This window comes from Notamacropus eugenii, chromosome 1 (assembly GCF_028372415.1).
Source record: "Notamacropus eugenii isolate mMacEug1 chromosome 1, mMacEug1.pri_v2, whole genome shotgun sequence".
NCBI classification, from domain to species: domain Eukaryota; kingdom Metazoa; phylum Chordata; class Mammalia; order Diprotodontia; family Macropodidae; genus Notamacropus; species Notamacropus eugenii.
Genome location: NC_092872.1, coordinates 526,815,489 through 526,838,421, shown reverse-complemented (window position 1 = coordinate 526,838,421; position 22,933 = coordinate 526,815,489). Strand labels below are relative to the sequence as shown.

General features: G+C 42.5%; 1 protein-coding gene across 1 annotated transcript in view; it reads left to right on the top strand.

The window, feature by feature from the left end:
* Window positions 1-16,128, top strand: part of KIF3C (kinesin family member 3C) — a 63,981-nt gene extending 47,853 nt beyond the window's left edge. Inside the window, exons 6-8 of the mRNA XM_072633926.1 lie at window positions 11,888-11,996; window positions 13,236-13,408; window positions 13,596-16,128. Coding sequence (XP_072490027.1) covers window positions 11,888-11,996; window positions 13,236-13,408; window positions 13,596-13,689 — 376 coding nt within the window. The 3' untranslated portion in view covers window positions 13,690-16,128. The remainder of the gene's footprint in view (window positions 1-11,887; window positions 11,997-13,235; window positions 13,409-13,595) is intronic.
* Window positions 16,129-22,933: the final 6,805 nt, after the last annotated feature.

The following is a 22,933-nucleotide window of genomic DNA, read 5'->3' as shown; positions in this document are numbered from 1 at the left end:
CTCTTTTCCTACTATGTTTCTTATCACTTAAGTAATTCACAAGTATTTAATGAAGTTATTTGGACCAGATAAAAAGCAAGGGCCTTTTAGCTTCTAAAATACATCAGGGATCTATGATTCCAACCATGTTGGTCGTCCTTCGGTTCCTATGCAGGTTACAGTTATCCCCTGCAGCAGTGGGAGTTTTAAGGAGTCGTTTGTTAATGAGTTGCTCTCCCTGCAAAAAGTTCTTCTTCTAGGGATGACCACATACTGACTTAAAAAATCATACATGTTTTTATGTTTCTTTTTTTATTAATACATCAACATGTTAAAATCAGATGGGAACTCGATTTTAATCTGGTTTGGGTCACACACTGATACAAGTCTTCCTGAAGACTCATGGTCTGGCACTGATAGAACCTGCTGCAGTTTGTTCTTTGCTGACATAATTTTGGCTAATAATCAGTAGCTGATGCATAAATAGTGAAGGGCTTCACATAGAATCAGAGATCTCTAAGGGATAGGGACCCCAAAGGCTACCTAGTCTACATCCTTCATTTTACAGCTAAGGAAATTAAGGCCTAAGGAAAGAAAGTAAGTGACTGACTCAAGGTCATCATCTTCAGAGGCTAAATTTGAACCCAGGGCCTCTGACTCCAGAGCTGATGCTCTTTCGGCTACAGCACATAAATTATCCCATTTGTCCCTGATGACGTTCCCATGAAGTAGGTGCTTTGATTATCCCCATTTTACAGATGAAGAAACCCAGGGAGGGTGGCAGTTAGAAAAACTCACCTGAGGTCGAGGTCAACAACTAGTAAGTACAGGAGAAAGCATCTAAAACCCAGGTCTTCCTTATCCCAAGTCTAGCACTCTTAACTACTAAAAAGAAAATTTTTGTTCGCAGAAGGGCTTCAAGCTGTAGAATTATTGCGTGTTGTTAGTGCAAATGTTGGAGATTTCAGTTTGTATTGGGTCCCTGTGTTATGCCAACAAGAACAGTTCAGGTCATGTAAGGGTGGAAAAAAAAGGTAGCATTTGGACACGTGCCTTTTGTTTCAATAGGGTTTTCTCAGTGAGGAAATGGCTTCATTTGCACTTGGTTCTCAAAATAACCCTGTGAGGTAGCTAGTACAAGTATCATTATTCCCATTTTACAGATGAGAAAACCAAGTCTGAGAGAGATTTAGCAGCTTGCTGGTGGTCAGGTCATACAAGCAGCAGAGGGTCAGGGCTGGGATCCAGTTCTATTAAGTCCAAGTTTTATGTCTTTGTGCCTCTGTATCACACTACCTTTTCATACCTGTAAAGAGCTTTATGTTCCTGTTAATATAATAATAGCTACTGTAGCATCATAGAATATTACATGTAAATGAAGTCTGCATTGAAAGGCAACAAGACACTTCTGTAACCTCATGGTCAATGATACTGTTGTATGATCAAATGTAAAGGATACATTCCTCCTTTCTCTAACAGGAAAATATAAAAATAATGTGGGATAATTTTCTTTTGGGGGGGGCTAGTTAAATGTCTGAGGCAGGAATTGAACCCAGGTCTTCTTGATCCCAGACCCAGCACTTTTTATCTACTACCCCTTGTTGCCTCTTACAGTGGGTTTGGTTTTTGTTTGGTTGGTTGTTGTTTGTGTTTTTTGGGAGACAATTGAGGTTAAGTGACTTGTGCAGGGTTACAGTTACACAGCTAGTGATTATCTAAGGTCGGATTTGAATTCAGATCCTCCTGATCCCAGGGCTGGTGCTCCATCCATTGTGCCACTCAGCCACTCCCTCACAACTTGGTTATACAGAATTCTATATGTGTTATATCATTTGATCTGAAGACAGACCTGTCATCTCCATTTTACAAATGAGGAAACTCAAGCTAAGAGAAGTTAATTGACTTGCCCAGAACTGTTTGTTTTCTAGTACATCAGCTTATACACATCTTCCCCATTCCATCATTTAACTATATTTCTCACACACAGTAAACCTGCTACGTGCCGATGGCAGATGCTTCTCCAGGTAGCTCTGCTTGTTGTTCAGTCGTTTTCAACCATGTCTGACTCTCCATGACCCATTTGGGTTTTCTTGGAAAAGATACTGGAGTGGTTTGCCATTTCTTTCTACAGCTCATTTTACAGATGAGAAAACTGAGGCAAAAAGGGTTAAGTGACTTGCCCAGGGTCACCCAACTAATGGTTGAGGCCAGTTTTGAACTCAGGAAGATGAATCTTCCTAACTCTGGACCTGACACTCTCTTTACTGCATCACCTAGCTGTCTCTGCAGTGGCTCCTTCTCTTCAAAGTGCCCACTCTAACTTCACATCAGGTGCTTACCATTGTACCACAATGTTCTTATTATAAAGCTGTTCGGGAATTCCATTTAAAACCATCTCCAGCCATGATCTGATGTAATTACAAAGAGTCCCAGCCTTCTGAAAGAGTTAGATGAGCTGGGTTCAAATCTCTGCTCTTCTGTCTTATGTAGCTTTGAGCACAGCATTAACCTCCTTAGATTGCAGTTTTCTCATTTGTAAAAGAGGGAGTGGGATAAACTAGGTCAGTTTCCAAAAACAAGAGAGAGAGAAAGAGAGATAAGTGCCACTCAGTATATGTAAGGATGCCTGTGGGCCACATACTGACTTAGTGAACCTCTATATACTCATTTTTGTATTACTAATTATTAGTAGTACATTGCCATCAATGAGGAGCTACCTTTTAATCTGGCCTGAGCTGTATTGGGTCACCAGTATTGTACTGGGGAACGTTGTGGGCCATGTACAGCCCCAGACTGTGTGTTTGACACCTCTCTCTGAGCTAGATGACTTCCAACATCCCTTCCAGCTCCATAATCCTAGAAATATTTTAATTCATGTGACATTTTATTTGGACAGTTTCTCTTGATAGACTTTTCTTTAAAATCATGGTGAAATGATATCTTCTAGCTGTTACACAGCTGACAGCTTCTCTAACACTATATGACATCCACTGCATACATAGCCCCTAGCCCTTGCACTACCACTGGCCCTTTTGGGTTTTCACAGATCTCCCGCCTCACATGGACCCATCCCTGCTGCACTTCCCTCCTAAGTGACTTCTGAACAAACTGCCTTGGAGATGTTAAAGAGAATATACTCCTTGTTGCTCAAAAATGCACTTTAGAATAGAATTTCAACAGAAAGTACAGATGGTTTCATTATAGAGGCAAAAATATATGGCCACTGAGGACCTTTCCATCCCCTGGAATAACCATAGGGTAGGAAATAAGCATTTATCAAGTAGCTGCTATGTGCCAGGTACTATGCTAAGCACCTTACATATATCTCATTTGATCCTCACAGCTGTGGGAGGATTATATAAAATTATCCCCATTTTAGAGTTGAGGTAACTGAGGCAGACAGAGGTTAAATTACTTGTCCAGGATCACACCTCTAGTAAATATCTGTCGCCAGATTTGAACTCAAGTCTTCTGTCCTCTTGACCCAGACAGAGTCCCACCCAAGTTCTTTGCCATCCTGAATCCCAAAGCTCTTCATACCTGAAGACTGTCCCTAGGTGTCTTCACAGGTCAGTGTGAAACAAAGAGGAACTAGAAGAGAAACGTTTATAAGAGCTTCATGTGAGGAAGCAAGAAAATGAGATAGAGAAGGGAAAAGAATCAGTGTTTAGCCTAGAGTTGAGGGAAAGTAACATGGAACCTTAAGGTACAACAGAGAATAGATTATCACAAGGGACAGTTTTAATATTACCTTTTTTATATAAATGCACATTTTTAATGTCAGAAATTCTGTCCTTCATGCACAGGTATTTATTTTGTGAGAAGTCAAATTGCATATGGAGCAGTGAATTTGCTATTCATTCAGCAAACCTAGGATCATAGAGCCAATTAAGAGGCTCTCATGTGAGGAGCTGTATGTGGTGCTGGGAATACAAAGATGAAAAACAACATTCCCTGCTTTTGATGAGCTTATGATTCCATGCACATGTTCTCAAATATTATATAAGACAGTGTGATAGGGCCAAGGGACCAGCTCAACAAAGTGAAAAAGATGTGAGAAAGAAGAGATAGGTCCCTTCCAGTCAAGGTTGGGTGGTTGGGGGTGAATCAGGGAAAGTATATAACTATGGAGGATGATCATGAAGAAGAAAAGCTTTTAACAGACAGAGATGAGGAGGGAATGTGTTCTATGCTTTGTAGTGATGTGTAAAAAACACAGAAGTGAAAGAACGTAGGATATGATGGAGGAAGAGCTAAAAGTCCAATTTGGATGGAACTAAGAATATGAAATAATGATGGACCGGTAAATTGGATCTGGACTGTTCAGGGCTCTAGATGCCAGGATGAAGAGTTTGTATTTTGTTTGGAAGGAAATAGGGAGCCACTGAACATTTGGGGGTGGTGAAGTGCATGCTCAAAGCCTGTGTGTAGTTTTCAAACCTTGCCTGGGGCATGTAAATGTGTTGACCTGCCACTGGGTTAGACATTTCAATTTAATGGAACAAACTGAGTAATGGTGCTTGGCATAGTGGCTGGCACATAGAAGATATTTAAGGAATGCTAGAAGTAACAGATACAAACAAGGAAAAACCAAGAAGTCTGAATTTGCAGTGCTGGGTACAAGTGAAGGACCTGGAGGAGAACCCCATTTAAAACCATCCCTAGCCACGATTTGATATAATGGAAAGAGTCCTGGTCCTCTGAAAGAGTCACATGAACTGGGTTCAAATCTCTGCCCTTCCTTCTTTCTTGTGGGACTTTGGGCAAGTCAGTTAACCTTTATTAGGTCACAATTTTCTCATTTGTAAGATAGGGGCTGGGATAAACTTATTAGTTTCAAATAGAGATTAGGGCCCTACATAAGGATCCCTGTGGGCCATATATTGACTCAGAAAATCACACACACACACATACATATGTCTGTCTATGTATATATATATATATATATATATATTTTAAATTAACATTAAAATTGAATAGGAACCCCAATTTAATCTGGTTCTGAATCACACTCTGTAGTGTTGCAGGCCACATGCACCTCTAGGCCTTGTGTTTGACACCTCTGAATTAGGAGAAAAATGACACAGTGCTGTGAGAAGAATGGCAGCTTGGAGGGTAAACATTCAGAGACAGGTGAAGGGAAGAAGTAGCAATGTTGAGATATAGCCCGTAATGGGACAGCCCTCAATGATTGAGATGAAGCATAAGGGATAATTGTAGGATCATGAGTTTAGAGCTAGGAAGTATCTTAAATGCCTATTCCAACCCTCTTATTTTATTTTACAAATAAGGAAACTGAGGCTCGTATAGGTAAAGTGACTTGTGCAGATCACAGAACTACTAAGCATAAGAAAAAGAATTTGCACGTAGGTCTTCCTGACTCCAGCTCCATCACTCTAACCATTATACCACACAGCTATCAAGATATGGTCAATTGGGATTCCCTGCAGATGTGAATATAGCCAGAGCAATCTAGCCTCTATAGGTAGGATGACCTCAGTTCTGGACATTTGGCCATAAGTCATTTTTCTTGCTTAGAGAATGACCACACAGAACAGAACTCAGGTAGGAGAGATCAGCCAGTACAGAGGTTCTGTGTACTCTTTGCAAGGCAGACTTCTCTGCACTTTCCCAGAATATCTGTGGCATCTTTCATTGGTTCATTCTGCCAGGAGACACTTGACCTGCAGCACTGTTTACCCAATCGAATGATGTCATGAGACAGAAAAAAACATAACACATTCCCTGCCCCCCCTCCACAACCTCTCTGCTGCCAAGAGCCTTGTGTCAATTTGCATGTCCTGGAGTTGACATTCACACAACCATCCTGCCTGGCAGCTCTCAGGGGTTCTCTATATTATCCTTAATTGCCTCAAAATTGCCTTGAAACTTTTATAAGAAGGGTCAACTGCCTGGTCCTAACTCTTGAGGTCTCCCTGACCTATCAAAGACCACACTGAACTTTTATCAGCCCCCTTTTCTGGTAATCTTTAATTTAATCCAATACATTATACCACTCAGCTGCTAATTATGATTCATTTTCTAAGGTGAGCTCCAGCAGTCAGATGTTTTTATCATTACCACCTGTGTTATTTATAATGTGAACAATAATACGTGGCATTTGTATTGTATTTTTTTAGTTGGTTGGACGTAGAGTCAGAAAGATGGGAGTTTGAATTCTGCCTCAGACAATCTGACGCTAGCTTTGTGACCCTGGGCAAGCTACCCTCATTGTCCTTGTCTGTAACCTGGAGATAATAATAGTGACCACCTCACAAGGCTGTGAGGAGTATCAGATGAGATAGCATATGTAAAGCACTTTGTAAACCCTAAAACCCTCTATAAATGTGTTGTTGTTGAATTGTTTCAGTCACATCCAACTCTTCATGACCCTATTTGGGGTTTTCTTGGCAAAGATACTGGAGTGGTTTGCCATTTCCTTCTCCAGCTCATTTTACAGATGAGGAAACTGAGGCAAACAGGGTTTGCCCAGAATCACACAGCTAGTAAGCGTCTGAAGTTGGATTTGAATGCAGGTCTTCCTGGCTCTGGGGCCAGCATACTATCCACTGTGCTACCTAACTGCCCACATAAATGTGAGCTACTGTTATCTTCTTCTTTTCAGAACATTATCATATCTTTTGTTATGTCCTCTGAGAAAAGACCTATGAGTTATGTAGGGTACACATCATCATCCCCATTCTTCAGATGAGGAAATAGAGGTTCAAAGAGGTCATAATTTAACTTGAAGTCACACAGCTAGTTAGTGTGTGACTTATCTGACTTATCAGACTCCCGCTTTGGCTATAGATCTTATTACTGATGTTCAATGGTTTTCCTCCTTCATCATAAATAAAACATAAATAGTAGTTATATATCACTTTATAGTTTATAAAACACTTTCACATACATTGTTTCATTTGCTCCTCACAACAGCTCTGTGTGGGTATATGATGAAAGTAGAATTTTCCTATTTTACATAGGAGAAAACTGAGGCACACAGAAGATAAGGGACTTGCTGAAGACTATGACTAATAAGTAAGAGAGTCAGGAATTGAATCCAGGTCTCCTGCTCAAAGACCACCATGATTATACCACATAACATTCAGGAAATGATGGATGCAAATGAGTAAATTTTCCCTCAACAAACATTTATCAAGCACTTCTTTTATATAAGGCATTACACCATTTACTGGGTGTACAAGTTTAAAAATGGCACAGACCCTTCCCTTGAGTAGTTTCAATTCTAGTGGGAAGCATGAAATGTACAAAGATAAATGTAATGCCCAAGGCATTCCCCCAACTCATAGGGTGGGTCCCTCAAAGAAGGTCACCCCAGATTCAATGTACTCTGTGCATCTATATAACCATTAAAACCATGGCTCATTAGCCCCCATCAATGTGTTTATCTTTAATCATCAGTCAACCAGAGAGCACAGTTAGTTCAAAGCAAAGGCATTTAATGAAATGGTATAGTAGAAACATATAAATAAAATGTTTTCCTCATAAAGCTCAGGCACTGTCTTCCACAGATACACAAACCAGCCGTAGGAAGGACGGATATACAGAATACACAGGTAGAAAGGTATACACATAGGAAATACATGGCTAGAAACCTGGGTGGTGGGACACATATACACACACACACACACACAGAGCATGTTTGGCCAGGATGTACACTTAGAGAGATGGACATAGAGGAAACACAAGTGGCAGGGGCACACATGTATGGAGGGGATAGCCTGTGCCTCCAATGTCTGCTGGTAATGTCCTCGTGCTGCTCCTGCTAGACTTGTTCCCTAATGGTCTGTGCTGGAGGTGCTGGCTCTTCCTGCCTTCTAGCCATGTGATGTCAGGGCTTCTCTCTGCTTCTGTCTTCTGTTTTCTGGCTTCAGCTGAAATCCTTAGCTATAGTACTATCTCTTCTTCATGAGAAAAGTGGGTTCTGCCATGCTTTTAGATACAAGCTGGAAGCATTTTATATAGCTTTTTCAGAAAAGCTGCTGCCTTCACTTCAGCCTTACAACCAGAAACTACCCTTTAAAAAAAACCCTTCTCAGCATTTTCCCCTTAGGAATTGCTTATCTGTTCTCTTTCAGATTCTTGGCTAAAAAGCCTCTGTGTCCTCAACAGGACATTTTCCCCCAGACATCAAGTCCATTAATTGGTGGTTTGGGTTTTTTTTTGTTTTGGTTATTGCTTTTAGCTCCAAATCCTTTTCCCTCTTACGTGTAGGTGAGAGGGCTGGGAAAAGAAGAAACCCAGTGAGCAAGGCTTTTGTCTCTTCTACCTGCCCAGTGACATTCTGAAGCTTTCGTATATAGATATAATCAGTCAAAGTCTGAAAGCTTTCTCTTTGATAAATATGATACCAGGTAGGAAGTGCTGGGGGCAGAGGAAGAGATCCAGACAAAGTGCTCTAGGAAAATTGGAGGTAGGAGAAAACTTTCAAATGGGAGTGGGGTGGAATGGAGAAAGGAGAGTGGGAAATCAAGAAAAGCTGTACCACAGAGATGGCAGCAGAATTGAGTCTGACTGTATTTTCACTTGACCCCTTTCTGGTTTCTTCCCCGTATTTCAGCCCTTTTTTCTTTTGCTTCTTCCTGTTACTTTCCCTTTTTTCTGCCTTTGTCTTTCAACCCCTTTGTCTCCTCCAACTTTGCCCCTTTCAGGGAACTAAGAGGGCATTGAAAATTTACTCCCTTCCCACAGATGTGTGCTCTCCCCATACCTTGGGGGATTGTTTGGTATTCATCCCTCTGTCCAGTTTTCCTCAGAATGAATGTAAATAGTAGTTGTTTCTGTTTTGGCCAGAAACCTTGAGGGTCTTCCCCTCCCAGACAGATTTTTTTTTTTTAACTAGATAAAGAGGTCTTCCTTAATCACTGAATGAGCATTACCTCAGCCAGACCTATTGGAGACCTTAGCTTAAAAAAGTCCCCCACTGCATCTTGGGCGGTCTCAGGTTGTCCTGATCTATATCTGGACATTGGACCCAGATGGCTCCAGAGGAGAAAATGAGGCTGCTGACTCTGCGCAGCCCTCCCTTACTTAAATCCAATTCACTTGCATATGATGGCATCACCTCTCTGATATCATGATCCTCTTCCAGAACAAAGGACAAAAAACAGTTCTCCAGTAAAGTAGAATGGTAGGTAGAAATTTGGACTTGGAGTCAGAAAGACCTGGATTCAGATTCTCCCTCAAATACTCCCTAAGCTGTGTGGCTAAAAGCAAGTCATTTAACCTCTCTGAATTTCCAGCACCTCCCTTAGATGAAAGTTATTGAGGGGCTGTCATCTGCACTGGTAGATTCCAACACCAGACACTTCCTCCACTGATGAAATCAAACGAAAGCCATCACATACTTGAGCACTAGCATAGCACTTTCAGGGAGTAGGCACTTAATAATTGCTTGCTAGATTAAAGCAGAACTCAGAGAGATCTTTTATTTCCAGTTTCATTCCTTTCGTTTCAAGTGAAAGTGCCCTTTAACTTCAAGATGGCAACTGACTGCATTTTCCCCCTCTGTGCCAGCCAAAGAAGCAAAAATACTTTCCCCAGTTGCTTCCGCTATTCATTCTTCCTGTCGCTGCCCGAAATCCTTCTGAGGGAGAAGCCAAAGTCATCCATTACCCAAGTCTGTACTCCATGACCTATCTTGGTCAATGCCAAGGGATCAATGGGAGCAGCCTAAGTGAGAGCCACCCTATTGGTGGAGACCAGAGCTCCTAGCACATAATTGGCTGGTTGGTAGTTGCATAATTTTCTGTTACTTTCCCACTGCAGAAATAGAAGCATTGTTGATGCCTTCCAGGGCTGCCTCTTCAGTTACTTAAGGACTGCATAGCCAGTGGTGAATAATCTAGACCCCTTGCTTCTGCCAACCTTTTGACTTTAGTTGCTAACTGGTATCATCTTTTAAAGGTAAACAAAGGTCATGGGATTTAGGGCGATGCCAGACTTTAAAGTCACTATCACAGAGCTAGGCCATAGAGGCCATTTACTCCAACTCTCTCATTTTTCAGATGAGGAAAGTAAAGCCAATAGAGGTTAAGTGGCAATCCTAAGGTTACACAGGTAGTAAACCATCTAGTCCTACCACCTTGTTTGGCAGAAAAGGAAACCAGAGACCTGAGTGGCAAATAGACCTAGCCAAGATCACAAAAGTACTGGGTAGTAGAACTAAAGTTGTTTGACTTCAAATCCAATGCCCTTGCCATAGGCAGCAGGCAGCACAGTGGCTGGAGAGCTAGACCTGGAGTTGAGGAAGGCCAGAGTTCAAATCTGGACCTAGACACTTACTAGAAGCATGACCCTGGGCAAGTTACTTCTGTCAATCTCAGTTTCCTTATCTGTACCACAAGGATAATAGCATTTACCTCCCAGGATCATTGTGAGGTCAGATGAGATGTTTGTAAAGCACTATGCAAACCTAAAAGTGTATATGAATGTTAGCTGCTATTGTGATTACTAAATATTGCTATTTAACGATTTCATGTGTCTTTCCCAACAAGTCTGTAAGTCCCAGGAGGGGCCATGTACACTTCTATGTGATCACTGTGCTTTTTTACATAGTTGTTGTATAATCATTTTTCAGCTGTGTCTGACCTTTTGTGACCCCGTTTGGGGTTTTCTTGGCAAAGACGCTGGAGTGGTTTGCCATTGCTTCTACAACTCATTTTTATAGATGAAGAAACTGAGGCAAACAGGGTTAAAGTAACTTGCCCAAGGCCACACAGCTAGTAAATGTTTGAGGCCAGATTTAAACTCCAAAAGGGGCACCTTCTTGACTGCCTGGGCCCAAAGACTACCTAGGCCCCGCACTCTATACCTTGTGCCACCTGGCTGCCCCTTTATGCTTAGTTGACCCCTAAATACTTTTTAAATTGAATCGAAGCCAGCTTCCTGTGGAAAGATTCTGGGGCATGAAAGTTGGAAGTTCTATTTTCAGTGGCAGAGGATTCATCGAACCTCTCTTCATCTATACTGTTAGCAATATTAACTTTATGACTGTTTAAGAAAGCGGACTGTCAGCTCCCAGTGGGCAGTAACTATCACCTGTTTGTATCTGTAACCCTAATGCTTAGCAGAATGCTTGGCACCCACCTGGTAGGTGATTATTGATCAATGTTTGTTGATTGACTGACAGCAATGAGCTCCCTCCCTGGGCTCCAAACCCACATTCACTCAGATCAGATTCTGTGCCCTTTCTCCTCTACCATAAAAAGGCAGATTTACCAACATTATTACCTCTTAGTTATCTTGCTGAAAGTCGGTAGGAGGAAAAGGGGGAAGGATCTGGAGCTGTTTAAAGAAGAGAAAACTCAGGAGACATGTGAAGTGAAGAACTGTTGTAAGAGCTTTCAGATTTGTTCTGTTTGGCACCAGAAAGTAGAACTAGGAGCATTTATAAAGAGAGAAATGGAAGCTTGATATCGGGAAAAAATTCCTAACAATGAGAACAGTCCTTAGGTGGAATGAACTGCCTCAAGATGTCTTCAACAAAGGCTAGATGACTCCTTGTCTGGTACATTGCAAGGGGTATAATTTTGGGATGGGGTTTGGATGATCTGGCTGCTGAAGGAAGCAGCCTTAACTGTCTTAACTCTAGATTCTATAATTTTGTAAATCTCTTGGCCCAATGATATTGAATTTCAGTCACCTACGCTTTCCTTATTCCACCTTTTTCTTGAAAAATGGGGAACAGATGGTACATATGAAACTGTCTGGGCCAAGTTCAGGTTAGTTGGAATGGACAGACAGCAACAAAATGAAAAAGAGGAAATAACCGAGCCTACAGGGCTAGAGGTCTGCTGTGCACATTAATGACCACTTAATCCCTCATGATGTCACCATTCCTTTGTGCTCACAGGAAACTCATCCTGATATCATCTCTCTCTTACAGCAATAACAGCCAAATGAAGAAGCGGCCAACCTCAGCAGTGGGCTACAAGAGACCCATCAGCCAGTATGCCCGGGTTGCCATGGCAATGGGTTCCCACCCCAGATACAGGGTAAGAGATTAGAAAATACAGGGGAATGGAAATTTTCCAGGAAGGTTTGATAGTCAGTCATCACTGACTACTTTATCCTACAGTCATCTTTAGAGCAAGGACTAGGGGCAGCTAAAACAAAGAGGATTTTGAGCAGGTGAACCTTAGCGTTCATCTAGCCCAGCTCCCTCATTTGTAAAAGGGAAGCCCAAAGAAGGGAAATTATTGGCCCAAGACTAGACAGGTAGCAGAGTTAGGATTTGAACCCAGGTCCTAAGATTCCAAATTCAAAGCTATTTCCATTTTAGGGAGAGAGAGAGATTTATCAAGCCCAGTTCTCATGGATGTTAATTTAAAAAAAAAACACCCTAGGGTCTTACTGAGTTGACAGCACTGAGAGACCATAAAATTTGCCCAAAGTCACATAGCTAATATGTGCCAGAGGCAGGATTAGAACCCAGGGCTTCCTGACTCTGAGGCTAGCTTTCTATAAACTCTTATACATATTTTCATGCTAGGAAATTCTACCATTCATGGCACAGAGGAATTCATTTTGTGATATGCTACATATATGACCGTGAAGACTTCAGGCTTCAGCCAAGCAGGAGCATATGGGTTTACACTTAAAAAATTCAATAAATAGCTGAGCATGGTGACTTATGCCTATTATTCCTGCTCCCTGGGAGGTTGAAGCTGGTAGATCTCTTGAGCTTAGAAGTTCTGAGCTGCAGTGGGCTAATTCAGTAGGGGGTCCAGTCTGGCATCAGTAGGGTGAGCCCCTGGGAGCAGGTTATCTAAGGAGGGGCAAACCAGCCTAGGTCAGAAACAGAGTAGATCAAAGCTCCCATGCCAATCAGAGGAAGATCCAGCCTGTTAATGGTCCCTGCATTTCCAGCCCAGGACAGAAGACCCAATCTCAAAGAATAAAAAATCAGTTCAATAAATATTTTATTAACCTATTTTTTTACATCAAATGTAAATGACTTCTCAGTGAGTCCTCCCCAGTCCACTAGAACCTTCTCTTACAACAACAAAGTTCAGCTAAGGAAAATGTATCAATGCATTGGCCATGCCTGACAATGCAGGGCCTGGTTTTAGACATGGGGAATATAATTTTCAGACCTTGCTGAGGCAGCACAGTCACCTTGTCCCAGATCTGTTCATTGCCACCCTCATCAGTCAGTATTAGCTGTGGGCAGGAAAGACACATGGCGCCAGGCACATTTGTACCTATATCTGGTTTTACTTTCCTGGGGACAGGCAGAGAACATCCTATTCCTGGAACTCGATGTGTCCCCTCCGGCTGTCTTTGAGGTTGAATTCTCTCATGACCAAGAACAAGATCCCCGGGCACTGCACATGGAGAGGCTTATGCGTCTGGACAGCTTCCTTGAAAGACCTTCCACCTCTAAAGTCCGAAAGTCCAGGTCCTGGTCAGTATACCCAAAGGCCAGTGGGGGATGAATTTGATCTAGGGGCTAGGAGGGCCCAGTGGTATATTGGGAGGTACAGGGGACACATCGACGGGCAGGAAAGTAAAGGAGCTTTAGGGATAGGCTAGACCTACCTGACATGTTTCTTGTGTTCTTTTCCCACCTTCTCACCCACTCTTCCCACCAGGTGCCAGAGTCCTCAGCTGCTGCCCTCTTCCACCTCGCATGTCCCACTGGCTTCCAATTCTCTGCGTCCCTCTACAATGCTGGCCCATGAGTGACAGCCTCCAAGGACCATGCTGCCTGGCCCCACAGACTCTAGAGATATGGGCAGCCAATCTTGAATCATCTCATCTGCGGCTTTGTGTGCGTGCATGTATGTGTGTGTATCTGTGTGTGTGTGTGTGTGAGGGGGTGAGATTCTAGCAGATTATCCCCCTGCCTTGAATTAATTGTTAGCCTCCTTTATTTATTTAATGTTATTTATTCATGGAGCTCAGCTGGTATGGGGGAAATGACCTTCACCGAGGCCTCTGGGGCTGGCAGCAGTCACTGGGCAGCTTCCTTTCCCTCTTGCCGGTACCCCCCAGGATGGGCCTCAGGCCAGTGCCCATATCAGCTGTCTCTTGAAGGGAAGGTGGCCGGTGCCTGAGAAAAAAGTGTTCTTTGCTACGCATCCCATTCCATGATTTCCATCTCCTTCTCATCCCCTGTGGCACTTAGAGACACCACCACGCAACTTCTGATGGTGGAATGATATTGGTTGTCCAGAGAGAAAAAGAAACTTCCCAACAGTGGTGGTTCCAGAAGGCCTAACCAGGGAGCCCTGAGGTGCTGCTGAGCTGCAAGGGCTAAAGCTTGAATTCTCTGGGACCCAGGCAGCCTCCCTCAGCTTTCCTTCAGGACACTTCTAAGGACTCAGATAACCTCATTGCATCAGGCCACCACCTTCAGCTTGGATGCAGAGTCCTGACTCTACAAACTGCTTCCTTCATTCTCTCTCAATCCTTCACTTGGATTCTAGGGCCGGGTCCAGGGACATCAGTTGCTGCTGTTTACGAGCTTAAGTTGAAGACATTTGGGAGAAAGGAGCAATGGTTCTCCATGTCTAAGATGTGGTGTCTTGCCACAGCCACTGAGGGAAGCCAAGCTCTAAGCTGCAGGAGGGATCTGCACCAAACTGACTTTGAGAAAGGAAATCAGCTCTTCATACCTGGTGCTTCCCTCCATCTTTCAGCACAGGGATAGAGGACCAGGCACTCTCTTAATAGCTTCACTTAATATTACTTATCACTTCAGAATCCAAGTTCTTGGGGACATTGCCTTCTTGAAAAAGAACCAATGTGAATTAGCCCCTAGAATAGTGGTTCACAAACTTTGTTCTACCGGTCGATGGTGTCTCATTTCAGAAGATGTACAGAATTCTAAAAAAAACAAAAACCAACTTTTAATTTTAATTGACCTTAATTTTTTTTTAAAAACACACTTGAGGAAGAAGGGCAGAAATTATGAAATCAAATAAATGTTTAGAGTGTAATGACCTCCAAGAAGTTGGGAATTTCCTTTTCTCTGCCTCCATTCTCCTCATCTAATTTCACGTGACTTCTTTTCATAGAAGTTTTCAGATTCTCCTGGACACAACACCAACAGAATGGGGAGCCCAATCTATTGGAGGAAACCCGAGGCCTACCATACCAAATTGTACTTGGTATGTTCAGGGGTGACACTGTTCCCTCACAAAGCCGTGCTCCCCAGCCCCCAGAGAATATGCCCATCCACAATTCCCATTCTTCTCTTAGGTCTGAACATTGCCTGCCTTCTTTGGCTCTGACATATTTTCCCTTCAGGCTTCCTTAAGGGACGCAGGTCTTGTAGACCTTCTGCCTAGCTTGCTTCTGGTCACAAGCCCCTCTTCTTCAAGGGAAACAGTTATGTTTGGGAGTGGGAAAGGTCTTGAATCAGAAGACTAAGCAGGACTTGGGTTGACTTGGCAGCTGGGTCGAGGCTTCCCAAGATGTAAGGGCCTATCATCCTGACTACACCTCCCATTCTGGGAATAAAAAGCTTTCTCTCTTACTTGAGCCTTTGAAGGTGGAGCAAACAGAGCTGTTGACATCTTTTCACATTGGCTCAAGGGTGGGGACCCTCTTTCTTCTATCGCCTTTGTTCACTCTCTGGTCATTTGGTCCCTCAGTCTTATAGCACAATCCCTGACTTTCCCACCCCCCTGGTCTAAGGTTCTGGACCTGAGGTCCTGAGAGGAGCTTCCCATCTGCCTGTCACCTACGTGTGTGTGTGCGTTTGTGTGGATGTATGTATTTACCTCACTAAGGGGACTCTTCACACTCAGTGTAAAACATCCTGGGGTTCAGGGCTGATGGGGTGGCAAGGTCTCAGTCTCTTCTTTTCATTCTAATGGATCAGACATTGGATTAACAGAGTGCAGGCCTTGATTAGGACCAAATTTCTGTGCCTGTTGCTACAGTGTTTATTTAGAACTCCAGCGTTAACTGTATGATGGTCCTCTTGTCACTCTATACATATGAATATACAGGACGTATTATAAATATATATATAAATATTATCCTCTGTCTCCGCTGGCTTAGGATGGAGGCCTCTCTGTTGAGCTGCTGTGCACCTGCACTGGTGTTGCCAGCAAGCCGTCAGCCCTAGCCCTGTTCAGATGAGCAAAATCAACAATAAAGGAATGCGTATCATTACGGAGGCTGCTTGTCTTCCCTCCTGCTTTGTTTCTTTTGTTTCCTCCCTCTTTTCTTTTCTTCTTTCCTTCCCCTTCCTCTCCGTTCTCTTCCCTTCCCACATAGCAATTTGGAAATCCAGCTCTGGTTTGGCACTAGTAAGAAAAAGCACTCCCTGCTTGACCATGGAATCTTAGATGGGAAAAGGTCAAGAAGGCACCTTGACCACAGGGCACCTGCTCAGCCCGCCATGAACAGCCTGTTGCCAGGTTCTCCATGGTCTGGGACACTGCCCTCACTGCAGGTATTGATGCTGTAGATCAGGGGGACCCCAACCAAGAGACCCACCTCTGTGGGGAGCTCTCAGAGCCTGAAATAGGAGTTCTGTAGTCTAATGTTGCCACCAGTCTAATACCATGCCCCCCCTTTCCACAGTTGTGGGTGAGGGGGTTGACCAAGGCACCTAGCTGTGAGTACCATCTCCTTTTCATCTCCAAGCAGGAAATTTTCTGTGAGGGCCCAATTAGGGATTAGACTAGAAGTTCTTAACCTTTTTTGTACCTTTGGCAGTCCGGTGGAACCCATGGACCCCTTCTCAGAATGTTTTTAAATTCCTAAAATAAAATATAGAATTGAAAAGGAAACCTGAAATACATTTTCTAAAAGACAAGGTCACAGACCCTATGTTAAGATCTCGTAGGCTAGACCATTGATACACAGAATCTGAGGGAGTAAAAAGAACACTGGCTGTGGAAGCAAAGGATCTGGGTTCAAATCCCACCGCTGCCACTTACTACTTTGTATGACCTTCAGTAAGTCAGTTAATCTTTTTAGGCCTCATCTATAAAATGAATGGGTTGGAATAGCTGTCCTCTTGGGTCCTTTCCAACTCCAGACCTATGGTGCTAGATTATACAGTCCCACCAACACCTGAACAAGAACCCTCCACAACATCCCAAGTAGTCATTCAGCTTTTGCCTAAAGTCCACTTCAGCATTAAGGAAATCTACTCTTTCCTAAGGCAACCCAATCCACTTTGGATAACTATCAACAAGGAGTTTCTCCCCACATCAAATAAAAATCTATTTGGTAACTCCTTCCTGGAGCTCCCCAGTTCTACCCTCTGGAGCCCAGGGCTGGGGAGTCTGTGGCCTTAAGGCCACGTATGGCCCTCTAGGTCCTTGAGTGCAGTCCTTTTTCTGAATTCAGACTTCACAGAACAAACCTCCTTAATAGAAGGATTTGTTGTTGGGCTTAGGCAACAGGCCACACCTAAGGACTTAGAAGGCCACAGGTTCCCTACCCCTACATCTGGGCCAAGCATAACAAACCAAGTCCCTCTTTCACATGACAGTTCAAAGCAAATAAGAATCAAAAGGCAAATGAAAAGTAGGTCCTTGTAAAAAAAAGGTTGGAGGTTTTCTGCTCCAAGTGTAGCTTTGGGAGTGGGGTAGGCATGTAAGTGGTGGTGGGTGGGTGGGGGAGGATGCTATTGAAGGTAGCTTCATAACAAACCAGATATTTGGGCAACTATCTGTTTCCCTAGAGGGGTTGACTTGACGTTCTACCTCCTGACCACCCTTGCCATCCTTAGCTCCAGGATCCAGGAGGATTGCTGCAACTGATCTGAAAGAATAAAGCTGTGCTCTTGAAACAACTTTGGGAGGAGGTGCTAACATCATTTTATCCAATCCCAATCCTGTATTCTAGCAACTCATGTGCAACTCAAGACATGATGCCATTGCTCTTCTTCAAAAAACAAAGAACAAGCACCAACAATCTAGCCCAGATCCTCCATCACCCTCTCATCTTCCCATCACTGCACCCTCTGCTCTCCTTGCATATCTTACTTCTCTCATCATTCATTGTACATCAGTCTATTTGAACCAGGAGTAGGTACCATCTGCCCCTTGCATCCATCATCTTTTGTCCCAGATGGTTGTTATTGTTCATCCTTTGCTGGCAAAGAGAACCAATGACATCAGGAGAGTGATGTCTTGATTTGCAAGTGAATTGGATCTAAGTGAGGCAGAGCTGCTCAGTCATCCACCTCACTCTTTCCTCCAGAGTCATTGGAGTCCAGTGGCAAGACATAGGTCAGATGGCCCCAGATGTGGGCACCAAGGGCACTAGTGTTTCCACATGCTCTTTCTAGAAGAAGTTCCATCCTTTTTGCTCACAATTTCCCTTTGTCTCATTACCAAAAGGCATTATTTTCCATATAAGGAGAAAACAAGGTGTTAAAGGGAAAGTGACTTATTCCAACTTCCTCACTAAGGTAGTGGCAAAGTCAAGAAAAAAAATCGAAGGCTTTCTGACACCCCAAGCTGGAAATCCAATTATACCAAATTTTCCCTTCCATTCAAAGGGTAGGTGATATTCATGAATTCCTGAGGCTTTATGGTTGCAGGGATTGTGTACAAAGGGACTGAGAATTCAATGTAGAGTTCAAACATTGATTAATCACCTACTTTGTGAAAGACGTTATAGCTTATTGGCTTGCCTGTGTTCATTTAGTTTACAGAACTATTTCCTATTTCCAGATTTAGCAGTGGCCAGGATCCTGACCCTTGCACTGTCACTTCCTTCAGTCTCTGAAAACAGTTGGGTTTAGAATGTCCATAAGACTATACATCTAGAGCTGGAGGGGATCTCAGAAGCTATTTAGTTCAGCCTACTTTTTTTGTAGAGAAGGAAATCAGAGGCTGTATAATTTGTTCAAGGTCACATAGGTAATGGGAATAGAAGCAAGACTTGAACCCAGGTCCTCTGATTCCAAAGCCAGTGATCTTTCCACTGTACTATATTGTACCATTGGAATCTAGATGACACACTACTGCTATCACAGAAGGATGGAATTCAGAAGATTATTATTATTACCAGCATTCATATAGCACTTTACAAGTACTATCCCATCTTCTCCTCCCAATAACCCTGAAAGGTATTGTGATCTTCATTTTAAAGATGAGGAAACTTAGGCAGATGGGTTCAATGACTTCCCCAGGGTCACACACCTAGTAAATGGCTGAGGTTAGCTTTGAACTCAGATCCTCCAGGTGCGGTGTTCTATCCATGGTGTTCTTTCCTAGCTGTCTCCCAGGGGCTAGCTATTTGCGGCTTAGGTCAGGATGCTGCAGTAAGATTACTCTTTGTCATTACCAGTCTATAAATGTTATTCTAATGATTAACTTCAAACATGTGGAAATGCATGGGGAAAACAAGCCCTTGAGAGCACCCACACAAGGTCTGGAGCTCACTATGCTCTAATAAATTGTGCATCTCCTAAAGTTAGAACTCCCCCTGCTCCCTTCCCCCACCACAGATTGCCATCTTTTTCTATTCCACCATGCCATGCTTTTGCCATACATTTTCTCAGGTAAATTTGTTCTATTAGAGGTCACAGGACTAAGGAAGCATGGCATGGAAAGAGTCTTCCTTTAAGAGTCTGCAAACTCACAATTTTAATTCTGATAACTAGTTGTGTGTGTCTCTGAGAAAGTCACTTTATCTCTGTGGATTTCTTTTGTCTTATCTATAAAATGGGAATAAAGGCAGCTAGGTGGTGCAGTGGATAAGCACCAGTGCAGGAGTCAGGAGGACCTGAGTTCAAATCTCACCTCAGACACTTGACATTCACTAGCTGTATGACCTTGGGCAAGTCACTTAACCCCAATTGTCTCATCCTGGGTCATCTCCAGTCATCCTGATGAATATCTGGTCACTGGATTCAGATGACTCTGGAGGAGAACTGAGTCTGGTGACCTGCACAGCCCTCCCTCACTCAAAACAAAGTCAAGTGCAAGTCATGTCATTATTTCTCTGATGGCATGGTCTTCTTTGACAATGAAGGACGAACACATAAAATGGGAATAATAATGTTGCCCCTATTTACCTCATAAGGATATGCAATCCAGCAGTCTGTCAACAATCATTGAGTGCCTACAAGACATCTGGTAGAGCAGTAGATAAGAGTACTGGGCTTGGCATCAGGAACACCTAACTTCAAATCTAACCTCAGACACTTACTACTTGTGTGATGCTAGGCAAGTCATTTAACCTCTATTTGCCTCAGTTTCCTCAACTATAGAAATGGAGATAATCATACCTATCTTGCAGGATTAAAGTGAGGATCAAACAAGATAATATTCATAAAAAGCTCTTAGCACAGTGCTTAATAAATGTGCATTCGCTTTCCTTATTTCTTAATCATGTTACAGGTACTATTGGAGGTTCTGGAGATGCAAAGATAAAAAATGAAACAATTCTTGACAACTGTTAGCAACGTCTTGGAGATAGAGTGCCACATGTGAGGAACAGAAAGAAGGCTGGCTTGGTTGGGGTGTAGAGCATGGGGGGTGGCAATGGAGTAATGAAAATAGAAAAGATAAGTTGAGGCCAGATAGTGACCAACTTCAAAAGCCAAAGAGAGCAGTTTATATTTGATCCTACAGGCAAAAGGGAGTCCCTGGACTTTATTGAGAAAGGGAGCAGTGTGCACTTAGAGGGGAATGACCCTTGATATCAAAGAAGAGACCACCTTCTGCGTCAGCAAAACCTCTTATGTCCATGCAGATAACTAGGGAGGAGCCTGACTTTGTTCAGCCTGCCATCTCTTATGCACTTTCTTCTTCATTCAGTCATGGATCTTTCCTATTTGATATGATATTTAGTATTCTCCAAAGAATACTTTATTTTGGGGTTTCCACATATGATCTTTATAAAGATGCCACGCTTATGAGGAGTAGAGCATTGACAACACTGAGACGGATGGAATTAAAGATAATTTCATTAAAAAATATTTACCTGGCTTTGTGCAGTTCATCTATAAAGACATGATGCTTTCCCTTATGGAGCTTACTCTTTAGAGAAGGGATAGAGAACCGTTGTTTTTTTGTTCTATTGCAAGTCACTGACTTCAGCTGGAGGGATGGAGCTCAGAGAATTAACGGGAAGACATGTATGTGAAAAGATATGGTGTTTTTGCTTTTGTTTTTCAGAAAAATGTGTAATACACTTTGTTCATCTTTTAAACTAAAAGCAGAGGAAAAAATAACCTCAGTCAATAAATACACTTGTCTATGCCTAATTAAGAGAGGCAGAGAGGGAGAATGAGAGATAGAAAGAAGGGGAAGGGAATATGTGTATACACATGTGCATATGGAGTAGAGTGAAGGAGTGGAGGAGAGAGAGAAATATTAAATACTTTAGTCATGGTTTAATGTAAGAACAGAGAACAAACAATTCCATTCAATAAATACAATTATAATCTTTTTTGAGTGACTGTGACTATAAAGTTTATTTCAAGTCTACATATTTAAGTCTACAGTTAAGAAAGAGACAGAGAAGAAGAATGAGAAAGGAAAAGGGAGAAGAGGAAAGGGAATATGTATATGTGTATGTGTATTTATGCATACATATTTTGGTCAGTTGGGTAGACATTTTAGTCATGTCTGATTGTTCATGACCCCATTTGGAATTTTCTTGGCAAAGATACTGAAATGGTTTGTCATTTCCTTCTTCAGCTCATTTTACTGATGAGGAAACTGAGGCAAACAGGGTTAACCAACTTGCCCAGGTTCACACAGCTAGTAAGTGTCCAAGGTCATATTTGAACTCAGTTCCACCAGACTCCAAGGCTGTCACACTATCCACTGAGCCATCTAGCTGCCCCCATGCATACATATACATACATGCATATTCACATATGAATAAGAAAAGAGGAGGATAAAGGGACAGATTCAGTGACACACAACTTAGAGGGACATGGATACTGCACAGAAAAATGTGCAGGCATAGACACAAGTAGAAAGAGAGACACTGAGAGAGACATGAAAAGGCACAATGGGCTTTGTAGTGAGTGTGCTCATGTCTGACTCTCCTGTTCACTGAGGCTGTGGGAATCAGTAAGTTCTCATCCCTTGCTACATTCACTATGAAATGCTGAGGAGCTGTCCAGTCACTTCAAAGATTCCTTTCTGCATTGATCAACAGCTTTTCTTGCTTTTATTTTCAAACTTCAAAGCTTGCTCTTGAAACAGATTTATTTAACCAGGGGATTCTAGAAGTTTTGCATACATATTAAGGAATGATTTAGAAATGTATTTTCATCCCCTCATGGTTTCATACTTTAGACTTGGGACTAAAAATCCATGGAGGAAAACCTCAGTAGATGGAGAATAGAGATTTGGTAGCACGCACATGCACACACACACACACACACACACACACACACACACACACACACACACTAGTCCATCAGTACAAAGATCTTGGACAACACTACAGTTAGACAGAGAGGTGAGTCCAGAATTAAATGGGGGGGGTGGGGAGAGCAAGCTAAATCGTATTTGGAAAATTGAATAGTCCTTTAAATGACCTCAAATTATTTGCTGCCATCTCAGTTCATTTATGTAACATCAATATAATCCTAGCAGTGCTAAATGACTGAGAATAGTAGAACCCCAAGATCTCTAAAGAATTAAAATTACAAATGACTCAGATGGCTGTGAAAAGGCCCATGTGGGTGTGGGAGGGCTGCAGAACATTCTCTACAATGACAACATGTGGATGGGAAATCACATAAAAGACCTCACTCATTTCTGATCTTTGGGAACTTGGGCAAGTCATCTAACTTCTCAAAAGACTCAATTTTCTCCTTTATAAAATAAGGGTGTTGGACTACATGGCCTCTAAGGTCCCTCCCAGCTCTAAATCTGACATATAATAAGCACTTCACAAATGCTCTTTTTTTCTTCCTTCCTCCCTCCATCTCCTCTCCTTTTTCTTTTTCTCTTTTTCCTTTCTTTCTTTCCTTCCTTCCTTCTTT